The 24,500-nt window shown below is 38.9% G+C and overlaps 2 protein-coding genes across 11 annotated transcripts in view; one reads left to right on the plus strand and one right to left on the minus strand.

The window, feature by feature from the left end:
- eif4enif1 (eukaryotic translation initiation factor 4E nuclear import factor 1) overlaps positions 1-19,518 on the minus strand; it is a 30,940-nt gene extending 11,422 nt beyond the window's left edge. The window contains exons 1-11 of one of the 4 annotated variants that reach the window (XM_062051569.1): positions 19,189-19,517; positions 18,901-18,960; positions 16,415-16,556; positions 16,249-16,322; positions 10,916-11,043; positions 7,490-7,764; positions 6,949-7,156; positions 6,684-6,841; positions 3,343-3,481; positions 3,095-3,268; positions 2,649-2,920 (exon numbers count right to left, since the gene is read on the minus strand). In XM_062051569.1, the coding sequence (XP_061907553.1) occupies positions 2,649-2,920; positions 3,095-3,268; positions 3,343-3,481; positions 6,684-6,841; positions 6,949-7,156; positions 7,490-7,764; positions 10,916-11,043; positions 16,249-16,322; positions 16,415-16,510 (1,524 nt within the window). In that variant the 5' untranslated portion in view covers positions 16,511-16,556; positions 18,901-18,960; positions 19,189-19,517. Of the gene's footprint in view, positions 1-2,648; positions 2,921-3,094; positions 3,269-3,342; positions 3,482-6,683; positions 6,842-6,948; positions 7,157-7,489; positions 7,765-10,915; positions 11,044-16,248; positions 16,323-16,414; positions 16,557-18,900; positions 18,961-19,188 lie in introns of all 4 variants that reach the window. The other 3 variants (XM_062051578.1, XM_062051559.1, XM_062051586.1) reach the window with 3 other exon arrangements.
- Positions 19,519-19,537: 19 nt separating this feature from the next.
- sfi1 (SFI1 centrin binding protein) overlaps positions 19,538-24,500 on the plus strand; it is a 62,860-nt gene continuing 57,897 nt past the window's right edge. For 3 of the 7 annotated variants that reach the window (XM_062051533.1, XM_062051525.1, XM_062051516.1), the window contains exons 1-6: positions 19,540-20,203; positions 20,270-20,341; positions 20,446-20,556; positions 20,627-20,721; positions 20,790-20,907; positions 20,972-21,074. In XM_062051533.1, the coding sequence (XP_061907517.1) occupies positions 20,034-20,203; positions 20,270-20,341; positions 20,446-20,556; positions 20,627-20,721; positions 20,790-20,907; positions 20,972-21,074 (669 nt within the window). In that variant the 5' untranslated portion in view covers positions 19,540-20,033. Of the gene's footprint in view, positions 20,233-20,269; positions 20,342-20,445; positions 20,557-20,626; positions 20,722-20,789; positions 20,908-20,971; positions 21,075-24,500 lie in introns of all 7 variants that reach the window. The other 4 variants (XM_062051509.1, XM_062051500.1, XM_062051543.1 and 1 more) reach the window with 4 other exon arrangements.

Below are 24,500 nucleotides of genomic sequence, written 5' to 3' on the forward strand. Positions count from 1 at the left end.
TAGATAATGCCAGCCAAGGACGTTAAAATAATTTCTAAACAGACATTTAGCCATGAAAATATGGAGAAGCTGCTGATGGTGTATTTAACAGAGAAGCAGCTAAAAGGAGATATTGTAAAAGTCCGCTCCTCGGACATAAATGCTGTATATTATGACAACTTCTTAAAACTACTGTAGTTGTCCATAGTACATTCATACAATGTCTAATCTAAAAGTGTTAATGTTTATTTTTAAAATACATGTTGACAGTCTAGGGTGTACCCTACTTCTGGCCCAAAGTTAGCTGGGATAGGCTTCAGCACCCCCACGACCCTAATGAGGATAAGCGGTATAGAAATTGGATTGATGTACAGTGTATCCAGAAAGTATTCACAGCGCTTCACTTTTTCCACATTTTGTCTTGTTACAGTCTTATTTCAAAATGGAAGTCATTTTTGTCCTCAAAATTCTAGAGACAATACTCCATGATGACAATGTGAAAAGTGTTTAAGTTTTACAAATGTATTAAAAAATAAAAAATAAATCCCATGTACATAAGTATTCACAGCCTTTGCTCAATACCTTGTCGATGCACCTTTGGCAGCAATAACAGCCATACATCCTGGAAGAAAACCAATGCTTCCCATGGAGTTTGAGAGGTGCTGCAAAGAGGAATGGGCGAAACTGCCCAAACATAGGCGTGCCAAGCTTAAGGCGTATTCAAAAATACTTGAGGCTGTAGCTACTTGCTCAACAAAGTATTGAGCAAAGGCTGTGAATACTTATGTAAAAGTGATTTTTATGATTTAATACATTTGTAAAATTTAATTAAAAAAAAAAAAATAAATAAACTTTTCACATTGTCAATATGAGGTATTGTCTATGATTTTGAGGACAAATGAATTTATTCCATTTTGGAATAAGGCTGTAACATAACATGTGAAAAAAGTGAAGCGTTGGGATTACTTTCCGGATGCACTGGACTACATTTACACTGCAGGCCAATGTGGCCCAAAACAAATTTTTTCAATTTTTTTTTTTTTTTCCAGCTGATTGTTTACAAAGTAAAATGTGATCTTCAGACTCCAGTATAAACTTGCACAGGCCTCAATGTGGCCCAGACGTCACTTGCATGCGCAGTTAGATCAAATAAAAACAAAAGGAAGTTGACCAGATTCCATAAATGAACAAGGAATTCACTACTAGTACAGAATAAAATAAGTGGCTGCACCCTAAATTAGTGTTTTGTTTTGTTTTTTTTACATGAAAATAAATTGATTGATATGTAGTGCAATATATTTGGGAGGGTTCTAATCTTTTTTATGGCTTTTAAGTAGAATAGGCACGGACATCAGCGTGGATCTACGTAAGCTTTATTTTTCAACTTACGCAATGTACCTAACATGTAAGCAAATACGCCACAGCGTCAGTTTCGGTCCTTCAACAATCGGTATTTCTTTGGAATCAAAATATCCATCCATTTTCTCCCGCGTGTCCCTTGCAGGGTCACAGGGGGGCAGCTTATTCCAGCTGCACTCGGGTGGAAGGCAGGATACACCCTGGACAAGTCGCCACATTATCGCAGGTCCAACACAGACAGACATTCACACACTCTGGCCAATTTAGTGTTGCCAATCAACCTATTCCCAGGTGCTTGGAAGCGGGAGGAAGCCAGAATACCCAGAGAGAACCCAACAGTCACAGGGAGAACATGCAAACTACACAGAAAGACCCCGAGCCCGGGAATCGAACACAGGACATTGTGAGACACGAGCACTGAGCACTAACCCCTGTGCACCGTGCTGCCTGGAATCAAAATATATAGTCACATTTTACATGTAGACTATTTGCACATTACTGACCCAGCTGCAAAAAAACATTTAAACATTTTTCAGGGGGGCCCCTATCAATAACTGATTTCTGCCGTGTGAGTGCACATGCTTTTCAAAGTTGCCCTGCTTGGTCTTTGTCCACAACTGATTACTACATGCAAGACAAACACTTACATTTGTGGTTATTGTAATGATACGTATTTGAAATGATTTAAGCTTTTATTGTGTCTGAAAAAAATTAAAGAGCTGGCAATTTCTATGGTGCTAATGAAATTGTAAAGGACTGTTGATCCAAAGTTGAGGTGCTAAAACATACATACAACATTAACTGTTCCTTACTCATGCACATATATATATTAAAGTGTTTGGATGTATTCATTAAATCATTGTATTCTTGGTTGCCAAAAATAGATTCAAAGTAATATTTTGATATTGACAAATCTCATCTGTGCATGAATTACTAGACTATCCTTAGGACATGCACACAAATTGGACTTGTTTTTGGCAGTGACCTCATCTTGCGAAAAAAAACATCTGATTGGCTGTCCTTCATAAATAACCCCCACCCCTCTTAAAATGTACGCCGTTGAAGAGCTATGATTGGTCATATTCCGAACTTGTCCTGATGTGGATTGAATCTCATGCGAAAATATCATATTTGAAGCACTTTGGAGCGTTTAGACTGGCAAAAAATGTTTGATCTGCGTCACTTGAGGGCAAAAAAAAAGAAGAAGAAAAAAAAAAAAAAGAGTATGTTCAATTGTTTTGAGTCAAGAGCTCTGTCACCTAACCAATTTAGCTCATACGTTGATGTACATGTATTTAAATGATACTTACATTGCTTGAGCTGGATTTTGGATGAGTTGGTAGAGTTCCACTTGCCTTCATGCTGCTGACCAGTTTATTAAAAGCGGACATGTCCGTGTCACGCCGGCGTGGGCGGACACTGGGGCCACCAGTCAAAGCCTCCTCTAAATGCTCGGCCATGAAGGGTGTCCCATTTCCTCTTTTTGGTGGGGCTACATTTTGCACATTTGGTTGTGAGCCTAGTTTCAGGCCCTTCATCTCCCCCTCCACCTCCTCCAGAGACAGCACTGCTCCAGAGTGAGCTGTGGTTGAGATGATAAAACTTGATGAACCCCTGCATGTTAGGTCATATCGCTAACACCTAAGCAGTTAATTTATCTTAACCGAAAGTTTCCGGAGGTTGCAAGGTTATGGAACATGAATAAAATGCATCATATTGTATTCGGCGTAAACAGCATTTTTTACATAACACTCACTGCTTTCCCGTAGGCGAGCCTTGTTGACAGAAAGGGTGGAGAGAAGAGGCTTTAGGTCTATTTTGGCCTTGTGCAGCAGTTCCAGTATGTCCACCTTCTCTTTGCCCTCCGATTGAATGGGTGTGAAGTATGAAGCGGGACCTTGACCTGAGGATGTCCCAAGGCCTTCAAGTCCTTTAGCGGAGAGAGTTGCGAGATTGAGATGGAAACTTGACTTTTCCTCCGCACTGGAACATAAGAAATCCTACCTGCTAGTTTTTCCAGCTCCTCGTGCGGAGTGGACCTCAGACTGCTTGAGTGGCTGCCCGAAGGGCTCAAGTTACTGGAGAACCATTGACTGAAGCGGCTTGCTGATACAGGTCCTTCCCCTAAAACATCCTCGATCATCTAAAAGACAGAAGGCAGAAAAAGTGGAGGAAAATAAGCCAAGCAGCAGCACACCAAAGGATGCAAGCGCAAAAGGATGTTTTCCCTGCATTTTTTAAATGTATAAACTCATATGTATTCATTAACTGCTCTTTCACAAACAAAATGGTTAAACTAACCAAATAGAGAAGCCGCTCATCGCTATTGTAAACTAATTGAAAAAAATACTAAACATACCAGCTTTTTTTCCGATTTGCCATAGAACTGTTTTCTTGCAAAAGTTGCAGTGTGCTCCATATCAAATCATCTCTGCTAAAGCCAAATAGTTAACTTGTGCAGTGTTTATGTTAGTCAGAATTGAGCAAACAGAAAAAAAACATCTACAGTACTACTACTGTATCTGCGCAAATCTGTGAAAAACAGTGCCGACAGAGCAATTGTCTACAAAGAAAGAAGGCGATTGTGGCTTGCAAGCCCCAACAGAATTTGGATGTGAACAAAATTCAAATTTGCTCAGATCATGTTTTATCTCGTGTGTATGAATACATTTTTACCTGTGTGTGACTTTTTTTGAAAACATATTGCTTATAAACAAGGACTAGTTTATATTTAAGCATGACAAGTTAAATCATCTTTGCTTTCCTCACCCCATAAACTGAGTGCTTAATGTATGCAATAATATGATTTCACTAGTAAACATTTCATATTGATTTCCTTCGGCAATTGGCGCCACTTTACCCTCATAACACTCCTTTGGGGGTTAAAGGCCTACTGAAATGAATTTTTTTTATTTAAACGGGGATAGCAGATCCATTCTATGTGTCATACTTGATCATTTCGCGATATTGCCATATTTTTGCTGAAAGGATTTAGTAGAGAACATCGACGATAAAGTTCGCAACTTTTGGTCGCTGATAAAAAAAGCCTTGCCTGTACCGGAAGTAGCGTGACGTCACAGGTTGAAAGGCTCCTCACATTTCCCCATTGTTTACACCAGCAGCGAGAGCGATTCGGACCGAGAAAGCGACGATTACCCCATTAATTTGAGCCAGGATGAAAGATTTGTGGATGAGGAACGTGAGAGTGAAGGACTAGAGTGCAGTGCAGGACGCATCTTTTTTCGCTCTGACTGTAACTTAGGTACAAGCTGGCTCATTGGATTCCACACTCTCTCCTTTTTCTATTGTGGATCACGGATTTGTATTTTAAACCACCTCGGATACTATATCCCCTTGAAAATAAGAGTCGAGAACGCGAAATGGACATTCACAGTGACTTTTATCTCCACGACAATACATCCGCAAAGCACTTTAGCTAAGGAGCTAACGTGATAGCATCGGGCTTAACTGCAGATAGAAACAAAATAAATAAACCCCTGACTGGAAGGATAGACAGAAAAGCAACAATACTATTAAACCATGGACCTGTAACTACACGGTTAATGCTTTCCAGCCTGGCGAAGCTTAACAATGCTGTTGCTAACGACGCCATTGAAGCTAACTTAGCAACGGGACCTCACAGAGCTATGCTAAAAACATTAGCTATCCACCTACGCGAGCCAGCCCTCATCAACACCCGTGCTCACCTGCGTTCCAGCGATCGACGGAAGGACGAAGGACTTCACCCGATCATCCGTGCGGTCGGCGGCTAGCGTCGGATAGCGCGTCTGCTATCCAAGTCAAAGTCCTCCTGGTTGTGTTGCTGTAGCCAGCCGCTAAAACACTGATCCCACCTACAACTTTCTTTTTTGCAGTCTTCATTGTTCATTAAACAAATTGCAAAAGATTCACCAACACAGATGTCCAGAATACTGTGGAATTTTTCGATGAAAACCAAGCTTTTTGTATTGGATACAATGGTGTCCGCATACTTCCGTTTCAACGATTGACGTCACGTGCATATGTCATCATACATAGACGTTTTCAACCGGAAGTTTAGCGGGAAATTTAAAATTGCACTTTATAATTTAACCCGGCCGTATTGGCATGTGTTGCAATGTTAAGATTTCATCATTGATATATAAACTATCAGACTGCGTGGTCGGTAGTAGTGGGTTTCAGTAGGCCTTTAAAGTTGATCTTTGTATAGTTGTGCAAGAGTTTGTGGCGTTTCAGCATCTTTTGACACAGACTTTGGACTTATACATCATACCATTCACTTTCATCGCCATGTTTACAAACAAGTCTTAAACACTTTATACGTCAATATCCACCGGCTTCAACCATGCATTAAATTGATTGTTCCGGGGCCATAAATCGTTAGAACTTGCACTTACCCATCTTCTACAAGTAATTTAGCTTTGCGGTGGGTTTTCATTAAGTTTTCTCCACTGCTATGCTAAGCTGTATCGACACACTTCTGTGTGCGCACAGCACACTAGCTGATGGTGCGCGATAAATTCTGAACGGACAGCACAGGTACCAGCATACTTTAGTTCAGTTTTGTAGTTATGTTATCGCATCCTCAAAAATCTAAACATTTAAAAACAAGACTGAAGTTCATGCATGTTTGAAATAAAAGTAACGTAAATAGATCTTAAGACCTTTTAAAATCCCATTTAAAACCTAATGAGATTTTAGGAGGATTTTAGACATTTTAAGGCCTTCAATTCAAATTGTTGGATTTAAGACTAAGACCTCACGGATACCCTGTAAAAGTAGAATGTCTTCCTTCACTTATCTTTCCAATTTTTTTTTACGTATAAAATATAAAAATCGCAAATTGAACCACAATTTGAGCTAAAAATTGCAATTAGGTTTTATCTCAAATATGCAAGCCACAATATACACATACACATGATTTTAAATGTGAAATAAAGATAACTTCTTCAACCTGTCAACAGTCAACCATTGAGTTGTGATCGAATTGCAGTAACAGCATATTGTAGTGATATTTTGTAGCACAGGAAACAGATACTTAGAGCCTAAGAGGAAATCAGAATGTGTAATTCAAAGAAAACTATCCCGTTTAGAGTAAATTGTAATTGTAATTTGATTACCGTACATGCTATAGTATGATTTTATTATAATTTTATTGCATGATTTTTGTATCCCTTTAATTTAGGTAGCCAGCAGATGGAAATTAGCTATAATCTGGTACAGAACATATCTGTATTTGAGATTAATGTTTCTGTGCAATGTCCCTTCAAATAAAGACTAAACTAAACTAAAATAGATGCTACTCTTCCTACTCTCACAACCCCTGAGTGCACCCCAGTACTTACAGATGCCAATCCAGGCATGGTCTTCTCCAGATTAAAAAATTCATTGAAGTCAAAGTCTCCAGTTGACTGCTCTGTCAGCACATCTGGGTGAGGAACCTCCTGATCAGCTGTAGCGCGCAGATTCACTTCTTGCTCTTCTGGAAGTCCATTGCACACCACTGATGCACAAAAATAAAACATGACTAGTAAGCATCACCAACCAGGCAGAAGTCTTACAAATCCAGTCACAAGAAAATTTAATTTTTTGAAATTGTTTTTAACTTGCCCTCCTTCACAGACTCTGTCCTCTTCCTTGAGCGCCTTGACTTGCTGCGTCTGTCATCTTCCAGTATTTTATCATCAAATCCAATGAGCTCGATGGTCTCAGACTGGCTTGTAGGACCAGCAGAGAACCACTCTGGTTCCTCCTCAGCATACGAGTCATTCCTTCTCCTTTCACTAAACACACGTTTGTCTCCAAAGTCTCTGTCTCTCTGACATAAAAAGAAAACCAAGGATGAAACATTGGTTTGATCCACATGATTCAAGGTATTCGATAGCTGACATAGAACAATAAGGGAATCTTTAGTTTCTGCTAATGCAAGATAAGATAATACCTCATGGAAAGAAATGTTCAAGCACAAAGGAAGCAGTTTACCTTAACATGAAGGTGAAGGGCAAATTCATGCTGTTTTTACTTTAGCATTATCATCAAAAACTGTCCTAAGATACTGATGTGCACAAGCTTTTTACACTGAAGTGGCAATTATATGCTTAACCATGATGTCATGCAAAACTGATTTACAATGAAAGCAATGCCAGCCAACCCTGAATCTTTTATCCTTGAAGTCTCGCTCCCGTTCCCTCTTCTCCTCAAGGCGGGCTTCTCGCTCAAAGGCTCGGGCAGCAATGATGCGGCCGCTTCCAATTCTACGGGTCCCTCCCAAACGGAGACTCTCATTCTCTTTGTTTTCAAGAGGGCTAATTGGTCGGGAGGCGTGGACAGCAGGTGCAGCATTGCCTTGGCAGCCGCCCCCAAAGCTGCGACGCTGTGGGCTCAATATGACGTCCAAGTCATCCTCCTTTAGCCGTTCACGCGGATCTTAAGAAAAACACAGCAAACTGGTTTCATTTCAGCTAATATTTTACAAAAGAAAAAGAAAAAAAGTTTAATTTAAAAGCAAAATTACTTTCAGATTCTTCACTTTAAGTTTAACCCAGTCTGACTGGTCCATTGCAATGTTGTATGGAAATCAAATGTAGTGTTGAGTGGAAGCACAGTATTGTCTTAGCATGAAAGAAATACAAAAAAACCCCACAAAACAATAGAATGTTGCATAAACAGAATTTTCCAACTTTCTTGATCTACGGTAACTGCAACCTTAAAATCAGTTGCATAGGTAACTTAAAGGGGCTGTTTGCAGCACTTACACAGATGCCTGGAGGGTGCCAACTTTCCAACGTATTTTACATATATCCCACCTTCTTACGGCTTCTCGTACGTAATGACAACTGTCAAACAAATGTGTTCTGTTAAACCACTAATGGTAACATAAGCTAGCCAATGGTTTTATGGTTACGTTTTGCTTTGAGAAGCATTACTGTGAGAAAGTTGAAAACAGCACCTTTAAGGCATTTCCACCATTTGCCAGTTGGCAATCAGTACACACTGGTAAAATGAATTCAAGTTTTTTAAGATAGAGCTTCTGCCTATCCTGGGATAGGGTGTATTGTATTATGGCAAAAATAATCAAGATTTTTTGATTGATTAATAACACGATAATTAATTTGTGTATTTGAGTATTTATTGTACCATCAAAACTCAACTTGAAATAGTTTAAAAAAACTAAATATAAATTTGTTATGCATAAACCACAACAGGAAAAATAATAATAGTAACAATACAATTTAAATTACAATAGCAATATAAAAACATTAAAAATCAGTTTTTGGTTCTGTTTTTAATGCCATTTTGTACATTTTACCACCACAGAATGTGTTTTTGTGTCGAATAAAATTCAATAAAATAAAATGTTTGAGTTGACGGTAATGATGCATTTGTTTGCGTGCGTACCCAATGATGCATTTACGTACGTGCATGCGTACATAATGATGCATTTACGTACGTAATGATGCATTTACGTACGTGCGTGCGTGCGTACGTACGTAATTAAGCATTTACGACGTACGTAATGATGCATTTACGTACATGCGTGCATACGTAATGATGCATTTACGTGCATACGTAATGATGCATTTACGTGCATGCGTGCGTGCGTGCGTACGTACGTAATGATGCATTTACGTACGTACGTACGTGCGTGCGTGCGTTGTAGGTGTTAGCTAAAAGCAATTTGGATAGACAGCGTTAGCTGTTATTGAATGTATCATAACATGAATGCAAATTGTTAATTACTACCCTTGGACTGCTTTTGCATGTGCGCATGCGCTCTCTGCACGTACGTGTTGATGAGACCGGGTGAGCGACAGTCGTAAAGTCCAATAATTTTATTTGGGCTGGTAGAAAATTTTTATTACGTACATTTTGCAATTGTGAAAAATAGACAATTGTCAAACAAATGTGTTCTGTTAAACCGCTAATATGTTTTGAACAAGGTTACTGTGGGGAAGTTGCAAACAGTACCTTTAAATGCAATAACCCTTACATTTATTGGTGCAATACATCAAAGCATGATTAAGTACCGTATTTTTCGGAGTATAAGTCGCACCGGCCGAAAATGCATAATAAAGAAGGAAAAAAACACAAGTCGCACTAGAGTATAAGTCGCATTTTTTGGGGAAATTTATTTGATAAAACCCAACACCAAGAATAGACATTTGAAAGGATATTTAAAATAAATAAAGAATAGTGAACAACAGGCTGAATAAGTGTACGTTATATGACGCATAAATAACCAACTGAGAACGTGCCTGGTATGTTAACGTAACATATTATGGTAAGAGTCATTCAAATAACTATAACATATAGAACATGCTATACGTTTACCAAACAATCTGTCACTCCTAATCGCTAAATCCGATGAAATCTTATACGTCTAGTCTCTTACGTGAATGAGCTAAATAATATTTGATATTTTACGGTAATGTGTTAATAATTTCACACATAAGTCGCTCCTGAGTATAAGTCGCACCCCCGGCCAAACTATGAAAAAAACTGCGACTTATAGTCCGAAAAATACGGTAAATGTATCAATAAGAGCTTTGAGTCAGTTATGCTTGTGTAAGGTACTTTTTTGAAACCTTTATTTTGTAAGCGCAGTCAGAACAGATATGGAGCACCGCGCTATTATTGTGAAGGAAGTGTGCTATGCTGTTCTCAGCTTGACTAGTAAGGAGAAAATTGGGGCTGTAAAAAAAAAAAACCTCACCTCAAGTTGCGACTGCTGTTTGTACATTGATCTTACATCGATGTTGTTCACAACAACACACGCAGATGAGATGTGTTGTGGGTGTATGGATTGTGCTTGCTAGCTTTAGCGTTGTAGTTTAGTCGCCGTTTCAAGTGACCGTCTCTCCATTGTTTAGTTCAGGACAGGGCGCTTGACTGCGTTGGGGAACATTGAGTGGTCCCAGACACATTTTCACAAACAAATGTTCATTTTCCTCCCAATGACAGTATTTCACTTACATTTATGTCAATTTTGCTGATATTCTGCGTATAACAGCGGATCTCGTTTTATTGGCCAATTATGTGACTCCATCCAGAGTTACGTAAATGCGGGAATCAATTGACTTTACTTTTTTTTTTTACTTTAGTGAAGACATGCACCCGGAATAGCTTTATTGGCAACACTAAATTGGCCCTAGTGTGTGAATGTGAGTGTGAATGTTGTCTGTCTGTGTTGGCCCTGCGATGAGGTGGCGACTTGTCCAGGGTGTACCCCGCCTTCCGGTCGAATGCAGTTGGTATAGGCTCCAGCACCCTCGCGACCCCGAGACAAGCGGTAAAAAATGGATGGATGGATGATTGATTAGGCATACTAGCGCTACGTCAAATAAGTTGCAACCACAGTGAGATCCAAACTTGTATTATTCATTCGCTCATCTGTTTCAGTCACAAGCTCCGGAAGTTACATGCATGTTGCGCGGTCCATTAATCGCTTTTTAGATTATTATATTTTCATGATCTTGAAAAGCCAAAATCAAAATCAAAATGTTGTTACATTTTTCAGCTCTACTGTATTGAAGTTTATGAAATATATTGTTGCTCTGTATATTTGACAGTCCATTACCTGGGATTCTTCGTTTAAGTGGAACTCTGTCCTCCAAAAAATCCTTTTTAAAAGAGTCCATCGGAGAGTTGCGTCCTGAGGTGGGATATAGCGAGGCACGCCACTTCTCAGGGTCCCAGACGCCATCACTACACCAAAACATGAGAATACCACATGACTGATTACAATAAAAGCAGATGTCTGGTTAAATGGACTTGATCACAATTATTGGTGGTGTTTCTTCATCAAAATCTCTAAAAAAGCCAACAGTCTTTAATTGACAACATCAACAATACTCCTGCTGCTGGTTGCAAGTACCCAAGTATTTTTAAAGTACCATCCAGGTGCAATTCATCCCACAATGTTTTCACACAATCCAATGCTTCCTTAATTATGACCACATATTTGCCAATGAAAACTAATTTTGTTTGCGTTTTAGGCTCCAACTCCCCTTGACATATGTCTAAATCCGGGGTCAGCAACCTTGAGCATACAAATAGTCATTTGAGCGTATTTCCCACCAAATAAAACCCACCAGGAGCTGCAAACTGTTTTCCTTTAAATGTTGATAACATCACTTAGTTTCATTACATTTATGCTATTGCATTTATTAAATCAAACACAACTAACCAAGTACTTGTGTTCTGATCTGCATTAAATGTGCTATTTTAAATCAGAAATGTTCCTCTTTTTTGATCTGTCTATTACTAGCTTACCGAGGGTTGACCGCTAAAAACAAAAGATTTTCAGCAAAAGATGACGCATAGGGGTGTGACGTACCTTTCAATCGTCAAAATATTAAAATGCGTTTTACTTCTATCACAAGATCTCCAAACTCTCTAAAATACGGTTACAGTAAAATTAACTAAGTAAAATAAAATAAATTAAAGTTTAACAGCCATTTAACATTTTGTTTCAAAGCCAGAGCCGTAGCCCTGATCTAAATGCATTCTTAGAAAATAAAATAATCAGGGATGTGCTTGGGGAAATACAAAAAACCTGAAAAATTGTGATAGTAAGTGTTAAAAAAGTTAACTTCATTTAGTGCTATTGGATTTTGCAGTATGCCATAAAAATGTCCGTTGTACGATTGAATTCTCAATGGTTTATATCGTAATTTTAATGTCTGGGTTGCAGGTAATGAAAATGAGGCAGCTTATATATAATCTATACAGTTAGAGCTGGTGAATATATAGAGGTCAACAATGTAGCAGGTATAACTATCAGATATACCCGCGGACAGCCATCTACAAAATGTGAAAATATTTTATAGAACAGAGACGGCTTTTAAGAAGAGAAAGTTCAACTCGAGCAAGTGTGAGGTCATGTTCTCTGCAGCTAGCATCGAGGGAAAAAAGTTAAGAGTCTCTAAACACGAGTACATTTTATAATAACACCAGAAGAAGAAGCTATATTCGTAGTTTTTAATACAATAAGTCATTAAAAGCCTGGAAACACTTGAAAAAATCTCAGAATACATTGTACAAAAAGCAGCAATAATTGAAGATATGGCAAAACAATAAAATTTATATGCCAATACTAATTCATAACAGATTTGTTTTAAATGTATACATTTGGAGAATTTTAAAGAAAATCATATAGCAAATTATTCGATATCATGGTGACCACGCCCCCAACATCTTGGCACTTTAGGGCAAACCCCGCATTCACACGTTATTCTGATTCAGCTAGTGCATACAAGTTTGAAGCCTTTCTACACCCACAATTTACCGTATTGGAACCGTTCAAGTATCAAAACGTTCGGCTCGGTGGGGACACCATTGCTTACATTTTTCTTCTATCGAAGTATCCCAGATTACCAGGAATTCCAGATTTTCCAGGTCATTTTTCACATTGAAAAGGTTTGGAAATTTTTCAAAACTTGCAGAACTCCCACATTTTTCACTTGATTCTAACCGTTATACCATCCATACAGTACACTCAACCTGAACATTCATTCAAGCCAAAATGTTTCCCGGTTCCAAAAATTCACATTTTTCCCAGCATTACCAGAAACGTTTCCCCATTTAAAATGAATGGGTATTTACAACCCTCTTCATATTCCACATTTTTTATCCGATGGCAACCGTTCCAACATCACACACTCCACTCACTCTGGACATTCCAGCAAACATGTTTACTGGTTCTGAAAATTCCCTGATTAGCAGGAATTCCCAATTTCAGCATGTCCATCTTTTATTTTCACTACTCCCACATTTTTTATCCGATTACCACCATCAAAACATCAGTCTTGGTCAGGACATTCAAGCTATAAAATAAAATACTAGAAAAAAATCTTGGTTTTCCCGGAATTACCAGGAACGTTCCCCATTGAAAATGAATGGGCAATATACAAACCTCTCCATATCCCACATTTCTCAACCAATTCGAACCGTTCCAACATCCACTTACCCTGGACATTCAAAGCAGCATTAATTACCGGGAATTTCTCCTTAAAGACAATGAATGGGCAACATACCAACTTCTGCATATCCCACATTTCTAATCCGATTTAAACCAGTCTACCATCCACACAGTCCACTCACGCGAGCATGTTTACCAGATCGGAAAATTCCCGGATTACCCAGAAATGACCAGGAAAATCACACTGTGCTCTCATATGAAACATCTCAACTGCAAATGCCAGATATTTGAAGTTTGTTTTAAAGAAACCTATTAATTACATTAATTAGCCTAGCATGATATACTGAAGAAAATTAATCTTTTTGCCAAATCTTACTTGATTATATCAACTTTTATGGATTTGTTTTAGGAGCAAAATGAGATGGGCTCCAGCGCCCCCCGCGACCCCGAAGGGAATAAGCGGTAGGAAATGGATGGATGGATGGATGAGGATGAAAGGGTTGAAATCCGTCTTCCCACGTGTGCTACCGTTTTATTTTTTCTAGTCTTACAATCTATTTTTAGTCAAATATGCAAGTAAATTTGTCGTACTGTACAGCCCTGCTTGAACGTCTAATATTTTTGTCCACTTGAAGGTGTAGAATGAACCGTGGAGAGACATTGTTAGAATGTGACAAAGTACTAACGTTGCCTCAAAACCATGATGTGATGAAGAGAAACACACTTAACGAGCCAGACGATCATCCAAAGGCACGTTCTATTACAAGCAGTCCCGTTGACAGAAATTACAGGAACAATATCTACATTTATCAGAAAAAAAAAGTTTTTCCAGATTAACACTATTCACACGAATGCACATTTCAGCTAGGAAAAAAAACAGACAAATCATATCCTTGAACCATGAAATTCCAAATAAGTTATTCTAATGCTTCAGCAGACAAAAACTAAAATAGCTTTACAGTTTACTCCAACTCAAATGTCAAGCCTTATTCTCACAGCAGCTGTATAAGTAATAAAAAAACACAGGTTTAATTAACATTCATGTGTACTGTAAAATCAGTTCACCAAAGAATGTTGCTACAAATTCTGAGAATAAAGCAGGGATAGGATAGACTTTGTCCTACAATGGGGATATTATGGGGTTGCAGTACAGATTCAAAAAGTCCTAAAAATAAAAAAATAAAAATAAAAAATGGCACAACACATGAAAACAAGAGGGAAACATTACAGAAAAGAAAGGACAATAAACATACATTTAAAACAAATCTAATTATGTATAGCATTAGGGCTGTGAATCTTTGGGTGTCCCACGATTCGATTCAATATCGATTCTTGGGGTCACGATTCGATTCAAAATCGATTTTTTTTTTTTTCAATTCAACACGATTCTCGATTCAAAAACGTTTTTTTCCCGATTCAAAACGATTGTATTCATTCAATACATAGGATTTCAGCAGGATCTACCCCAGTCTGCTGACATGCAAGCAGAGTAGTAGATTTTTGTAAAAAGCTTTCATAATTGTAAAGGACAATGTTTTATCAACTGATTGCAATAATGTAAATTTGTTTTAACTTTTAAATGAACCAAAAATATGTCTTATTTTATCTTTGTGAAAATATTGGACAAAGTGTGTTGTCAAGCTTATGAGATGCGATGCAAGTGTAAGCCACTGTGACACTATTGTTCTTTTTTTTTATTTTTTATAAATGTCTAATGATAATGTCAATAGGGGATTTTTAATCACTGCTATGTTGAAATTGTAACTAATATTGATACTGTTGATAATATTGATTTTTGTTTCACTACTTTTGGTTTGTTCTGTGTCATGTTTGTGTCTCCTCTCAATTGCTTTGTTTATTGCAGTTCTGAGTGTTGCTGGGTCGGGTTTGGTTTTGGAATTGGATTGCATTGTTATGGTATTGCTGTGTATTGTTTTGTTGGATTGATGAATAAAAAAAAAATTAAATAAAATCGATTAAAAAAAATGGGAATCGATTCTGAATCGCACAACGTGAGAATCGCGATTCGAATTCGAATCGATTTTTTCCCACACCCCTATATAGCATTAACATTTTGTTTCTTACATATCGTTTTGCTCCATTTTTCCTGCTTATTGTACAATGTACTTTGAGAATCTTTTTTTTTTCCCCCTCAAGACTTCCCCAATCCTTTTAGTCACTCTTTATTGAAATCAAAAATAAATCTAACATCAATTGCTGGTTTTATTGTAGACTGTACTCGAGTTTAGAGTGTCTTTACTTCTGTCGTTCAATGTACGCGTCACACTTGCTTCTTGCTGCTGGGAGCCTTCCTATGCCTAAAAGCCGCCAATGTCATCTTAAATTTTGAAGATCGCTGTCCGCGGACACATTACAGTACATACACATCATGGACATGCCTCCGATCCAGACAACCCTGTGCATATGGTTGACATTAGAGCTGGGAATCTTTGGGCACATCCCGATTCGATTACGATTCAGGAACTAAATTCCATTACAAATCGATTATTGATGCAGCTTTAATTTATGGATATTGACACAGTTTTACATTTCTTTTTCGTTTCACTAAATAAGCATTTATCACATTTAATTTGGAATAAGAAACATTAAAAAAATTCCCACATTTATTAAATTAATAATAATGTGTGCAAAACTGGACCATAAGTGCCCAATAATAAAGGAGGTGGTCGGCTCTATCAGTGAGGTAGCTTGTTGCAGTTAGCCACATTTTAGAACAGATTCATACTGTAACTGCACGGAGACAGACGTGTGTGCACGAGGAAATACTTGTTGGAATTGGGCCCTCTATCATAAGTCAGGCAATAAAAGCTAAAAAGAGCATCAGACTGTCTTTTTCTGGACGCCGCAATATATTATATAACTTAGTTTTTGTTTTCAAGTAAAAAAACTTTTTTAAAGTGTTGCACGTAATTGTGGCGGTGCACCGTGGCAACATCAAATACATTAGAGGAAACCATGTAAAGTCTTACCTGTCGTATTTCTCTGAGAGACATTCTGGCCTTTCATTGGAGATGGGTAGCTCTTTTATATAAAGAAGCTCCTCCTACATATCGAGGAATCAGAATGAAACATTACACCCAGAAAAGCTTAAAAAATTAAAACCTCCCCAATTGCTTTTTCATTCCACTATATCACCTTGGTATATTTATGTAGAGCTGTTGCTGGTTTTGTAACTTGATCCACAGCATCACCACTTCCAATCTTCTCTTCAACACAAGCGTCACCGTCCATGGCAGATTGCAGATTCAGACAAACAGCTTCCAGGCAAACGATGACTCTGTTGGAAACAGTTTGTGTACCGTATTTCAGGGACTTAAAGGCCTATTGAAACCCACTACTACCGACCACGCAGTCTGATAGTTTATATATCAATGATGAAATCTTAACATTGCAACACATGCCAATACGGCCGGGTTAAATTATAAAGTGCAATTTTAAATTTCCCGCTAAACTTCCGGTTGAAAACGTCTATGTATGATGACTATGTATGATGACGTATGCACGTGACGTCAATCGTTGAAACGGAAGTATGCGGACACCATTGTATCCAATACAAAAAGCTTGGTTTTCATTGAAAAATTCCACAGTATTCTGGACATCTGTGTTGGTGAATCTTTTGCAATTTGTTTAATGAACAATGAAGACTGCAAAAAAGAAAGTTGTAGGTGGGATCGGTGTATTAGCGGCTGGCTACAGCAACACAACCAGGAGGACTTTGACTTGGATAGCAGACGCGCTATCCGACGCTAGCCGCCGACCGCACGGATGATCGGGTGAAGTCCTTCGTCCTTCCGTCGATCGCTGGAACGCAGGTGAGCACGGGTGTTGATGAGGGCTGGCTGGCGTAGGTGGATAGCTAATGTTTTTAGCATAGCTCTGTGAGGTCCCGTTGCTAAGTTAGCTTCAATGGCGTTGTTAGCAACAGCATTGTTAAGCTTCGCCAGGCTGGAAAGCATTAACCGTGTAGTTACAGGTCCATGGTTTAATAGTATTGTTGATTTTCTGTCTATCCTTCCAGTCAGGGGTTTATTTATTTTGTTTCTATCTGCAGTTAAGCCCGATGCTATCACGTTAGCTCCGTAGCTAAAGTGCTTTGCGGATGTATTGTCGTGGAGATAAAAGTCACTGTGAATGTCCATTTCGCGTTCTCGACTCTCATTTTCAAGGGGATATAGTATCCGAGGTGGTTTAAAATACAAATCCGTGATCCACAATAGAAAAAGGAGAAAGTGTGGAATCCAATGAGCCCTTGTACCCAAGTTACGGTCAGAGCGAAAAAAGATACGTCCTGCACTGCACTCTAGTCCTTCCCTCTCACGTTCCTCATCCACGAATCTTTCATCCTCGCTCAAATTAACGGGGTAATCGTCGCTTTCTCGGTCCGAATCGCTCTCGCTGCTGGTGTAAACAATGGGGAAATGTGAGGAGCCTTTCAACCTGCGACGTCACGCTACTTCCGGTACAGGCAAGGCTTTTTTTTATCAGCGACCAAAAGTTGCGAACTTTATCGTTGATGTTCTCTACTAAATCCTTTCAGCAAAAATATGGCAATATCGCGAAATGATCAAGTATGACACATAGAATGGATCTGATATCCCCGTTTAAATAAAAAAAAATCATTTCTGTAGGTCTTTAATTTTGATGGGCACCCATTGCATGACCCAATTGAGGACACACTTTTGGTTAAAAGTAGGGTTGGGCGATATATCGCGTTTGTAAGATGTATCGATATATTTTCAAAGATATGAATTAAGAAGATATCCTAATATAGATATAATTTATTTTACGTTAAAATGACCAAACGCCGCTTATTTGTTCCTTGTTCTACCCTGCACCCCCTCCATGGGCTACTAAACCCATCCCCTTCCAAGACGTGCTTGCAGTATAAGAACAGCCATGATTGGTTGGTTGTTTATTATGATGAGTCATGATTGGTTAGTGACAGGCCAATCAGAGGTAAGATAGGGCGGGTCATCAAACCAGGAAGGAAAATCACAAAGTGCCTGCCGGCAAATGTATTTTTTTGTCTGAGTTTGATACGTTTAGTATTATTTGCACAGCTACGTTATTTATTATACATAGAAAGAATATTTTTCTATTTTATTTGTGTTATGTAATTCTGTGCTACTTAAACCGTTTTTCTGTGCTGTTAATACCCATTTTGACTAACTGGGTTAATAAAAGTGCCACTGACTGTTTACAGTACAGTTGTCATTCACTTCAATTTCACTGAATATCGCTCAAAAATGAATATCTTTATATGTATACTTTCACCGAAAAATACAGAGATATATATCGAATATCGAGTTTAAGTAAAAATATACCATGAAATGATTAACGTGGACCCCAAATTAAACAAGTTGAAAAACTTATTCGGGTGTAACCATTTAGTGGTCAATTGTACGAAATATGTAATGTACTATCTACTAGAAAAAGTTTCAATCAATCAATCAATCAATCAAATCGAGATATACTTTTTCGTCCATATCGCCCAGCCATAGTTAAAGGCATTTCAGGTCTAATACACGGTTCAATTTGTAGTCAAAAGCAGGCTATAAATAATGAATACGATAGGGAAACTACATTACAAAGCCAGAAAAGTTGTGCACGCTAAAATTCACCTGGCGACGACGAGAGCTGGAAAGTCCCAACAATCCAATTAGCACGTTGATTGATTTCAGCTTGAAGGAAATGGGCAATAGCAATTTCAAATTAGCAATTTGCAACAATGTTGGATAGTCAAATTTTGATTAAAAAACATTACAAAACACTAATTCTACAACATCTTACATGTCGTATATTTACAGTTAGAGTTTTAGCAAACATTACACAACACAATTACATCTTGTTCAGTATACAATTTACGACTGCCTAAAGCGCTAATGAATAAATACAAGGCAACAACTCACCGGTATGCCGGCTGTGTAGGAAAGTGGTTGAGCTATAGTTGACGTTCGTCGGCTAGCTAGCTAATCTAGCCCCTTAGCTAGCTAGCTAGCCAACTAGCTGGGGAATGGGATAAAGCCCACCCACAAATCGTACACCGGCTGGGTTGTTGCAGTAATGGGAAGAAACGAACAGCACTAGGGTGACTTTAAATAACTATACGGTCTTAATACGACAAAATTATCTCTGAGTAATCTGAAATACTTGTCTACACGTTCTCTCTTTCCTGAGTCGTAGCAGTATTTTTTTTCTCTGATCGCCGCTTTAAGAAGGTCCTCGGAAAGCTAACGGAGTGCCCGTCGCGCCTTTGTATAAATCAAACTAGCCTGACATGTTTGATACCTAATATTGAGAAAACCGACAGCACAACTCAAAGTTACTTAAAGTTACACATACATTTATGAGGAGTGGAGAAAAATGCGTAATGATTTGTGACAATGTCGCGAAAAAGTATGCTAAGTTTAGAGTTGTTGTAAGGCATATACTCGGACAGCTAAGTTCTACTTCGGGGTATGCTTGATTTGTGAACTTTTAGTCGCTGTTTTGGCTCTCTTCCTTCTCCGAGTCAGTCGAGAACAACATCGCTGCTGACAGGTGTATAAATGAAACAAATTCGGTCGTGCATTTCTCGTCACGTGACAAGGAAGAAACAAATGCGCGGTGGTCAAGTTCTCCAAACAGTTCGTACACTGACTGTCAAGTTATAACTACATTACGGCATAAAACTCACCACCTCAATTCTAAAGTCGAAGTGGTGTTTTGTTATTTCCACGCGATATTTTAGACCAATAGTCTCGTCTTCGCAGTAATGGAAAACAACTCAACAAAATCAGCCGATCTTCAAAGACCAATATCGGACAGGGTCAGATTTAGTGTAGAAAGCGAAGCACGCACAGTTCAATGTACTTGTACAAGTATTCCACACAGAGTTGGATACAATTGGAACAAAGGCGGAAGGCTGAAGGATTTAAGACTAAGGTGCTAAGTCTGTTGCATTTTGTTTTGCAGTAAGTATTGTTTGTGTGACCTCTACAATCTCTGCAGGCACTTGGCAAGGAAGTTCTTCACAATATGGATGCAGAACACCTTTGGTCAGATCCTTCCTTATGTTGCCAAGTAATTGTTTAAAAAAAAATTCTAACTCAATCTATTGAAACAAGATGCAGTCATCAGTCGTTTTCGTTTTTCCATTGCTGTACTAAGGTTATTTTAATGTGCAGGTGCCACTATGAAAATATGCTGCAGAAACGAATATTTCAGGGATGGAGAGACGAGTGGTGGGCGTCCAGAAAGGAATGGAGTCTGTCCCTACGCGCAGAGTGTCATCACAAGTTCGAATCAGATATTGTTATGCAGAATTATGATGACTGTCAGATCTTAATGACTGTGTCTTTCATCAAGGTATCACCTGCTCCTTCTGACTTTCCAAAGATGGCAAACATTTATTTCACTGCAAGACGAAAAGAAGAGCAAAATACTTAAAGCTAAATTGTTCGGTATGTTTTTGACACAAAAGGTTGAAGGAAATAATTTCTCAAATTTAAGCTCTATCTGGGTTTATCAGATAACAGGCGACGGATGCGTCATTTTTGGCACAAGTGGGAGAATTTTGTCCAGATGCGTCGGCTGAAAAGAAGAAGAAATCAATCAGCCCGAGAAAAGCACAGACGCACACATCTTCGGTATGTAAAAGTTGATCCACAGTCAAGTGTGACTTTTGAACAGGTTATTATGTTACTCTTGCAGGTCATTGTGGCGGTTGTGGCAGATTAAGTATCAACAGCATCAAAACATTTGCACAATGGAGGACCAAGCCTTGAAGCTCCGGACAGTGAATCTACAGAGCAGGGTGAATCACCACCATATCTTTGCATGACATGTGCACTTCCACACACATATTTATGCAGAAGTATTTGGACAATGACATAGGGTTTTGCTCTTTTACACCAGCACAACGTCGACTTGTAGCCTTGTGTACAGATGTCATACAGCATTACTATATTTATCAACAATTTTGAGTAAGTCACAGAAGCGCCGCAATAGGGTATTTGAAGTGCTACCCGAAATCTAGTCTTGATGCCAGACTTTAGGTAGTTTAAAAGTGCTTTTACTAAGCCGCATTTGGTGTGTCTGTACTTTAAAGTACCAGTGAAATGGAAAAATAAGTTGTATTTATATGCTCAATTGTGTTGCAATGTATCACAATCTGCAAAGTTTATGAAAATACCATTTAAACATCACAACATACCACAATTTCAGACAGCCATTTCCGTAGATTTGAGGTCGATTAACATCAGGATGGGAATGCTTCTGCACTATGACCATATCTTTAGATCAGTTTACCCCAGAAAATTTGTCAGCTCAGGTGGTGTCTCTCTAGGGGGAGGGGGCGTCTCCCGGGACAGGCGGCAGGACGGGGAAGGGGGTGGGTGGGTGTAAGGAACAGTGTTACTAGGCCTGTTGCCATTACGTCTCCACATCATCGCTTGATGTTAGTTTGTCTAAATTGTCAGACGATCGCTTCTCTGATGTCTCCATCATGTCCAGAAGTCTCTTCTTTATCTGGACGTTTTCTTCTACTGCATTCAGCAACTTTGTCTCGATTGGAAGTTTTCGTTTTAGTCTGACCTGCTTGTGGCTGTTGAGTTTTGCCTAGTGAAAAAAAAAAATGTTTATAAGGATTTTTACAAAATAACATTCAATAATCATGAATACATTATTTGGGATACACCCTCTTTAGCACAGGTGTAAGATGTTATTTACAACATGTCGAATGGCCCTCAACATCGTCGGGAAACAATGTGTGTCAATAAAGCACTTTGAGATATTTTAATTTTGACAGAAAAAAAAAATATTTAATGCAACTGCAGTTTTACTTAACTCAATATTATTTATAACAAGAAACTACCCAAATAATTTTTAATACAACCCTATTTAAATACATCTTAAACAGCTGAGCTTTAATATATGCTTGCCATCTTGACTTCTGATTCCAAAGCAAGTATTTTTGTCCCTGAGAGCATTTGTAATTGCAGTGCAGTTTATATAAAAAGATTTCGATGCCCAGATGTACATATACTTCCCCGTCCTGCGGCCTGTCCCGGGAGACGCCCCTCCCCCTGGAAAGACACCACCTTAGCTAACAAATTTTCTGTGGGAAACTATATTACTTCCTAGCAATGAAGTTAGCGCCCACATACCTGAAGTAGAGCTCTTCTCTCTTTCGCCACAGAATATTGTGGATTGCTCCTATTGGCATCTTGCTGCTCTTGTACATTATTCGGCATATCTTTGTCTGTGACCAGGCTGTCAAGGGTGAATGGAGAATCCAAACTCCTGTGGGAGCTTGTCAATATCTGATGTTTCTATTCCAAATTGAATGGATGTAGTTGATGGACAACCGCCCCAGATCTGCTCGCATAGTTCAAAGTACAGCAAAACAACTATACCGTAACCACTTCTTCCACCTGCGTCGACTGCTTGTCTGTACTTTCCACAAATCGCTTTCAATTTAGTGCCGATAGTTGTTTTTGTGATGTCCCCTTTCCGAGGAGGAAATTCCTCAGATGTCCCTCTAAGTCCGTACCGCTCCAAAAATAGGGTAAGAATGTCACCATACTTGGACTGGCAATTTTCCCGGTCAACACTTTAAGTTTTGTTAACTTTAAACTCTAAAACGATGCTTAAAAGTAGCTCTCCTCCTCTGTCAGTCCACATATATAATTCTTTGTTGCCGTGACCCGCCATTTTTGCTATATGCCGCCTCCATAAAATGGCGTTTTGCATGTTTCTGATTGGCTAAAATGGTCTTAAGTCCTAGGCTACGGCGCCCCCAGTATTTTGGCATGCATATGACACTCGGTGTATGCGTTTGCTTGGGGACAGAGATAGTTTTTTGTCTGTACTTTCCACGAATCGCTTTCAATTTAGTGCCGATAGTTGTTTTTGTGATGTCCCCTTTCCGATGAGGAAATTCCTCAGATGTCCCTCTAAGTCCGTACCGCTCCAAAAATAGGGTAAGAATGTCACCATACTTGGACTGGAAATTTTCCCAGTCAACACTTTAAGTTTTGTTAACTTTAAACTCCAAAACGATGCTTAAAAGTAGCTCTACTCCTCTGTCAGTCCACATATATAATTCTTTGTTGCCGTGACCCGCCATTTTTGCTATATGCCGCCTCCGTAAAATGGCGTTTTGCATGTTTCTGATTGGCTAAAATGGTCTTAACTCCTAGGCTACGGCGCCCCCAGTATTTTGGCATGCATATGACACTCGGTGTATGTGTTTGCTTGGGGACAGAGATAGTTTTTTAAATGCGCATGTGTGGCTGGAGATCTTGTTAAGACGTTAGTTTAGGCGGTGGCTCTTTGTTGTTAAGGCGGCCGCCTTAACAACAAAGCGCTGCGGGAAACCTTGAGTCATACTGGAAATATGCAACATTTGCAAAGAGATGTGCTGTCTATCATTCACAATCCTTATATAAGACAAGAACACATATACTTGGCTTTTTTATCGTTCAAAATCGGAAATAAATAATGAACAACTGAATCAACAGATCGAAAGTCCTCTATCGCGCCCATAAAACCCTTGAAAAAACATCAAGAAACCCATCCATCCATCCATTTTCTACCGCTTGTATCTCTCGGGGTCACGGGGGTGCTGGAGCCTATCCCATTAATCATTAAGCAGAATTGAGAACTGAATCGGAATTGTACACATCTTATCAATTTTCATCCCTGGAAATGGTGATGTCATCGTTTGATAGGTTGTAGTGTAAACCATGCACAGCTGAAACAAAAACAGTTTGAATATCATACAAAAGTCCTTTCATGTCAGCAATTCAACTTCAAATGTAACCTGGCATATGTGATTTAACTCATTAGTTGCAACGTGAGATACGTCAAACCTTTATTTGTTCTAATTTTGATGATCATGGCTTACAGTTTTTGAAAACCCCAACATTTTGGAGATTTTCAATTTGAAGATTTCATAAGCTGTATTATGTCTAAAGAAGGCTTGAGATAGCTTGAGTTGCATGTTATGGTCTAATGGTAAATGTATTGCGCTTTTCTACCTTCAAGGTACTCAAAGCCCTTTGAAACTATTTCCACATTCACCCATTCATACACACATTCACACACTGATAGCGGGAGCTGCCATTCGAGGCCCTAACCACGACCCATCAGGAGCAAGGGTAAAGTGTCTTGCTCAAGGACACAATGGACGTGACGAGGTTGGTATAAGGTGGGGATCGAACCAGGAACCCTCGGGTTG

The sequence above is a fragment of the Entelurus aequoreus genome, linkage group LG01, assembly GCF_033978785.1.
Source record: "Entelurus aequoreus isolate RoL-2023_Sb linkage group LG01, RoL_Eaeq_v1.1, whole genome shotgun sequence".
Lineage (NCBI taxonomy): Eukaryota > Metazoa > Chordata > Actinopteri > Syngnathiformes > Syngnathidae > Entelurus > Entelurus aequoreus.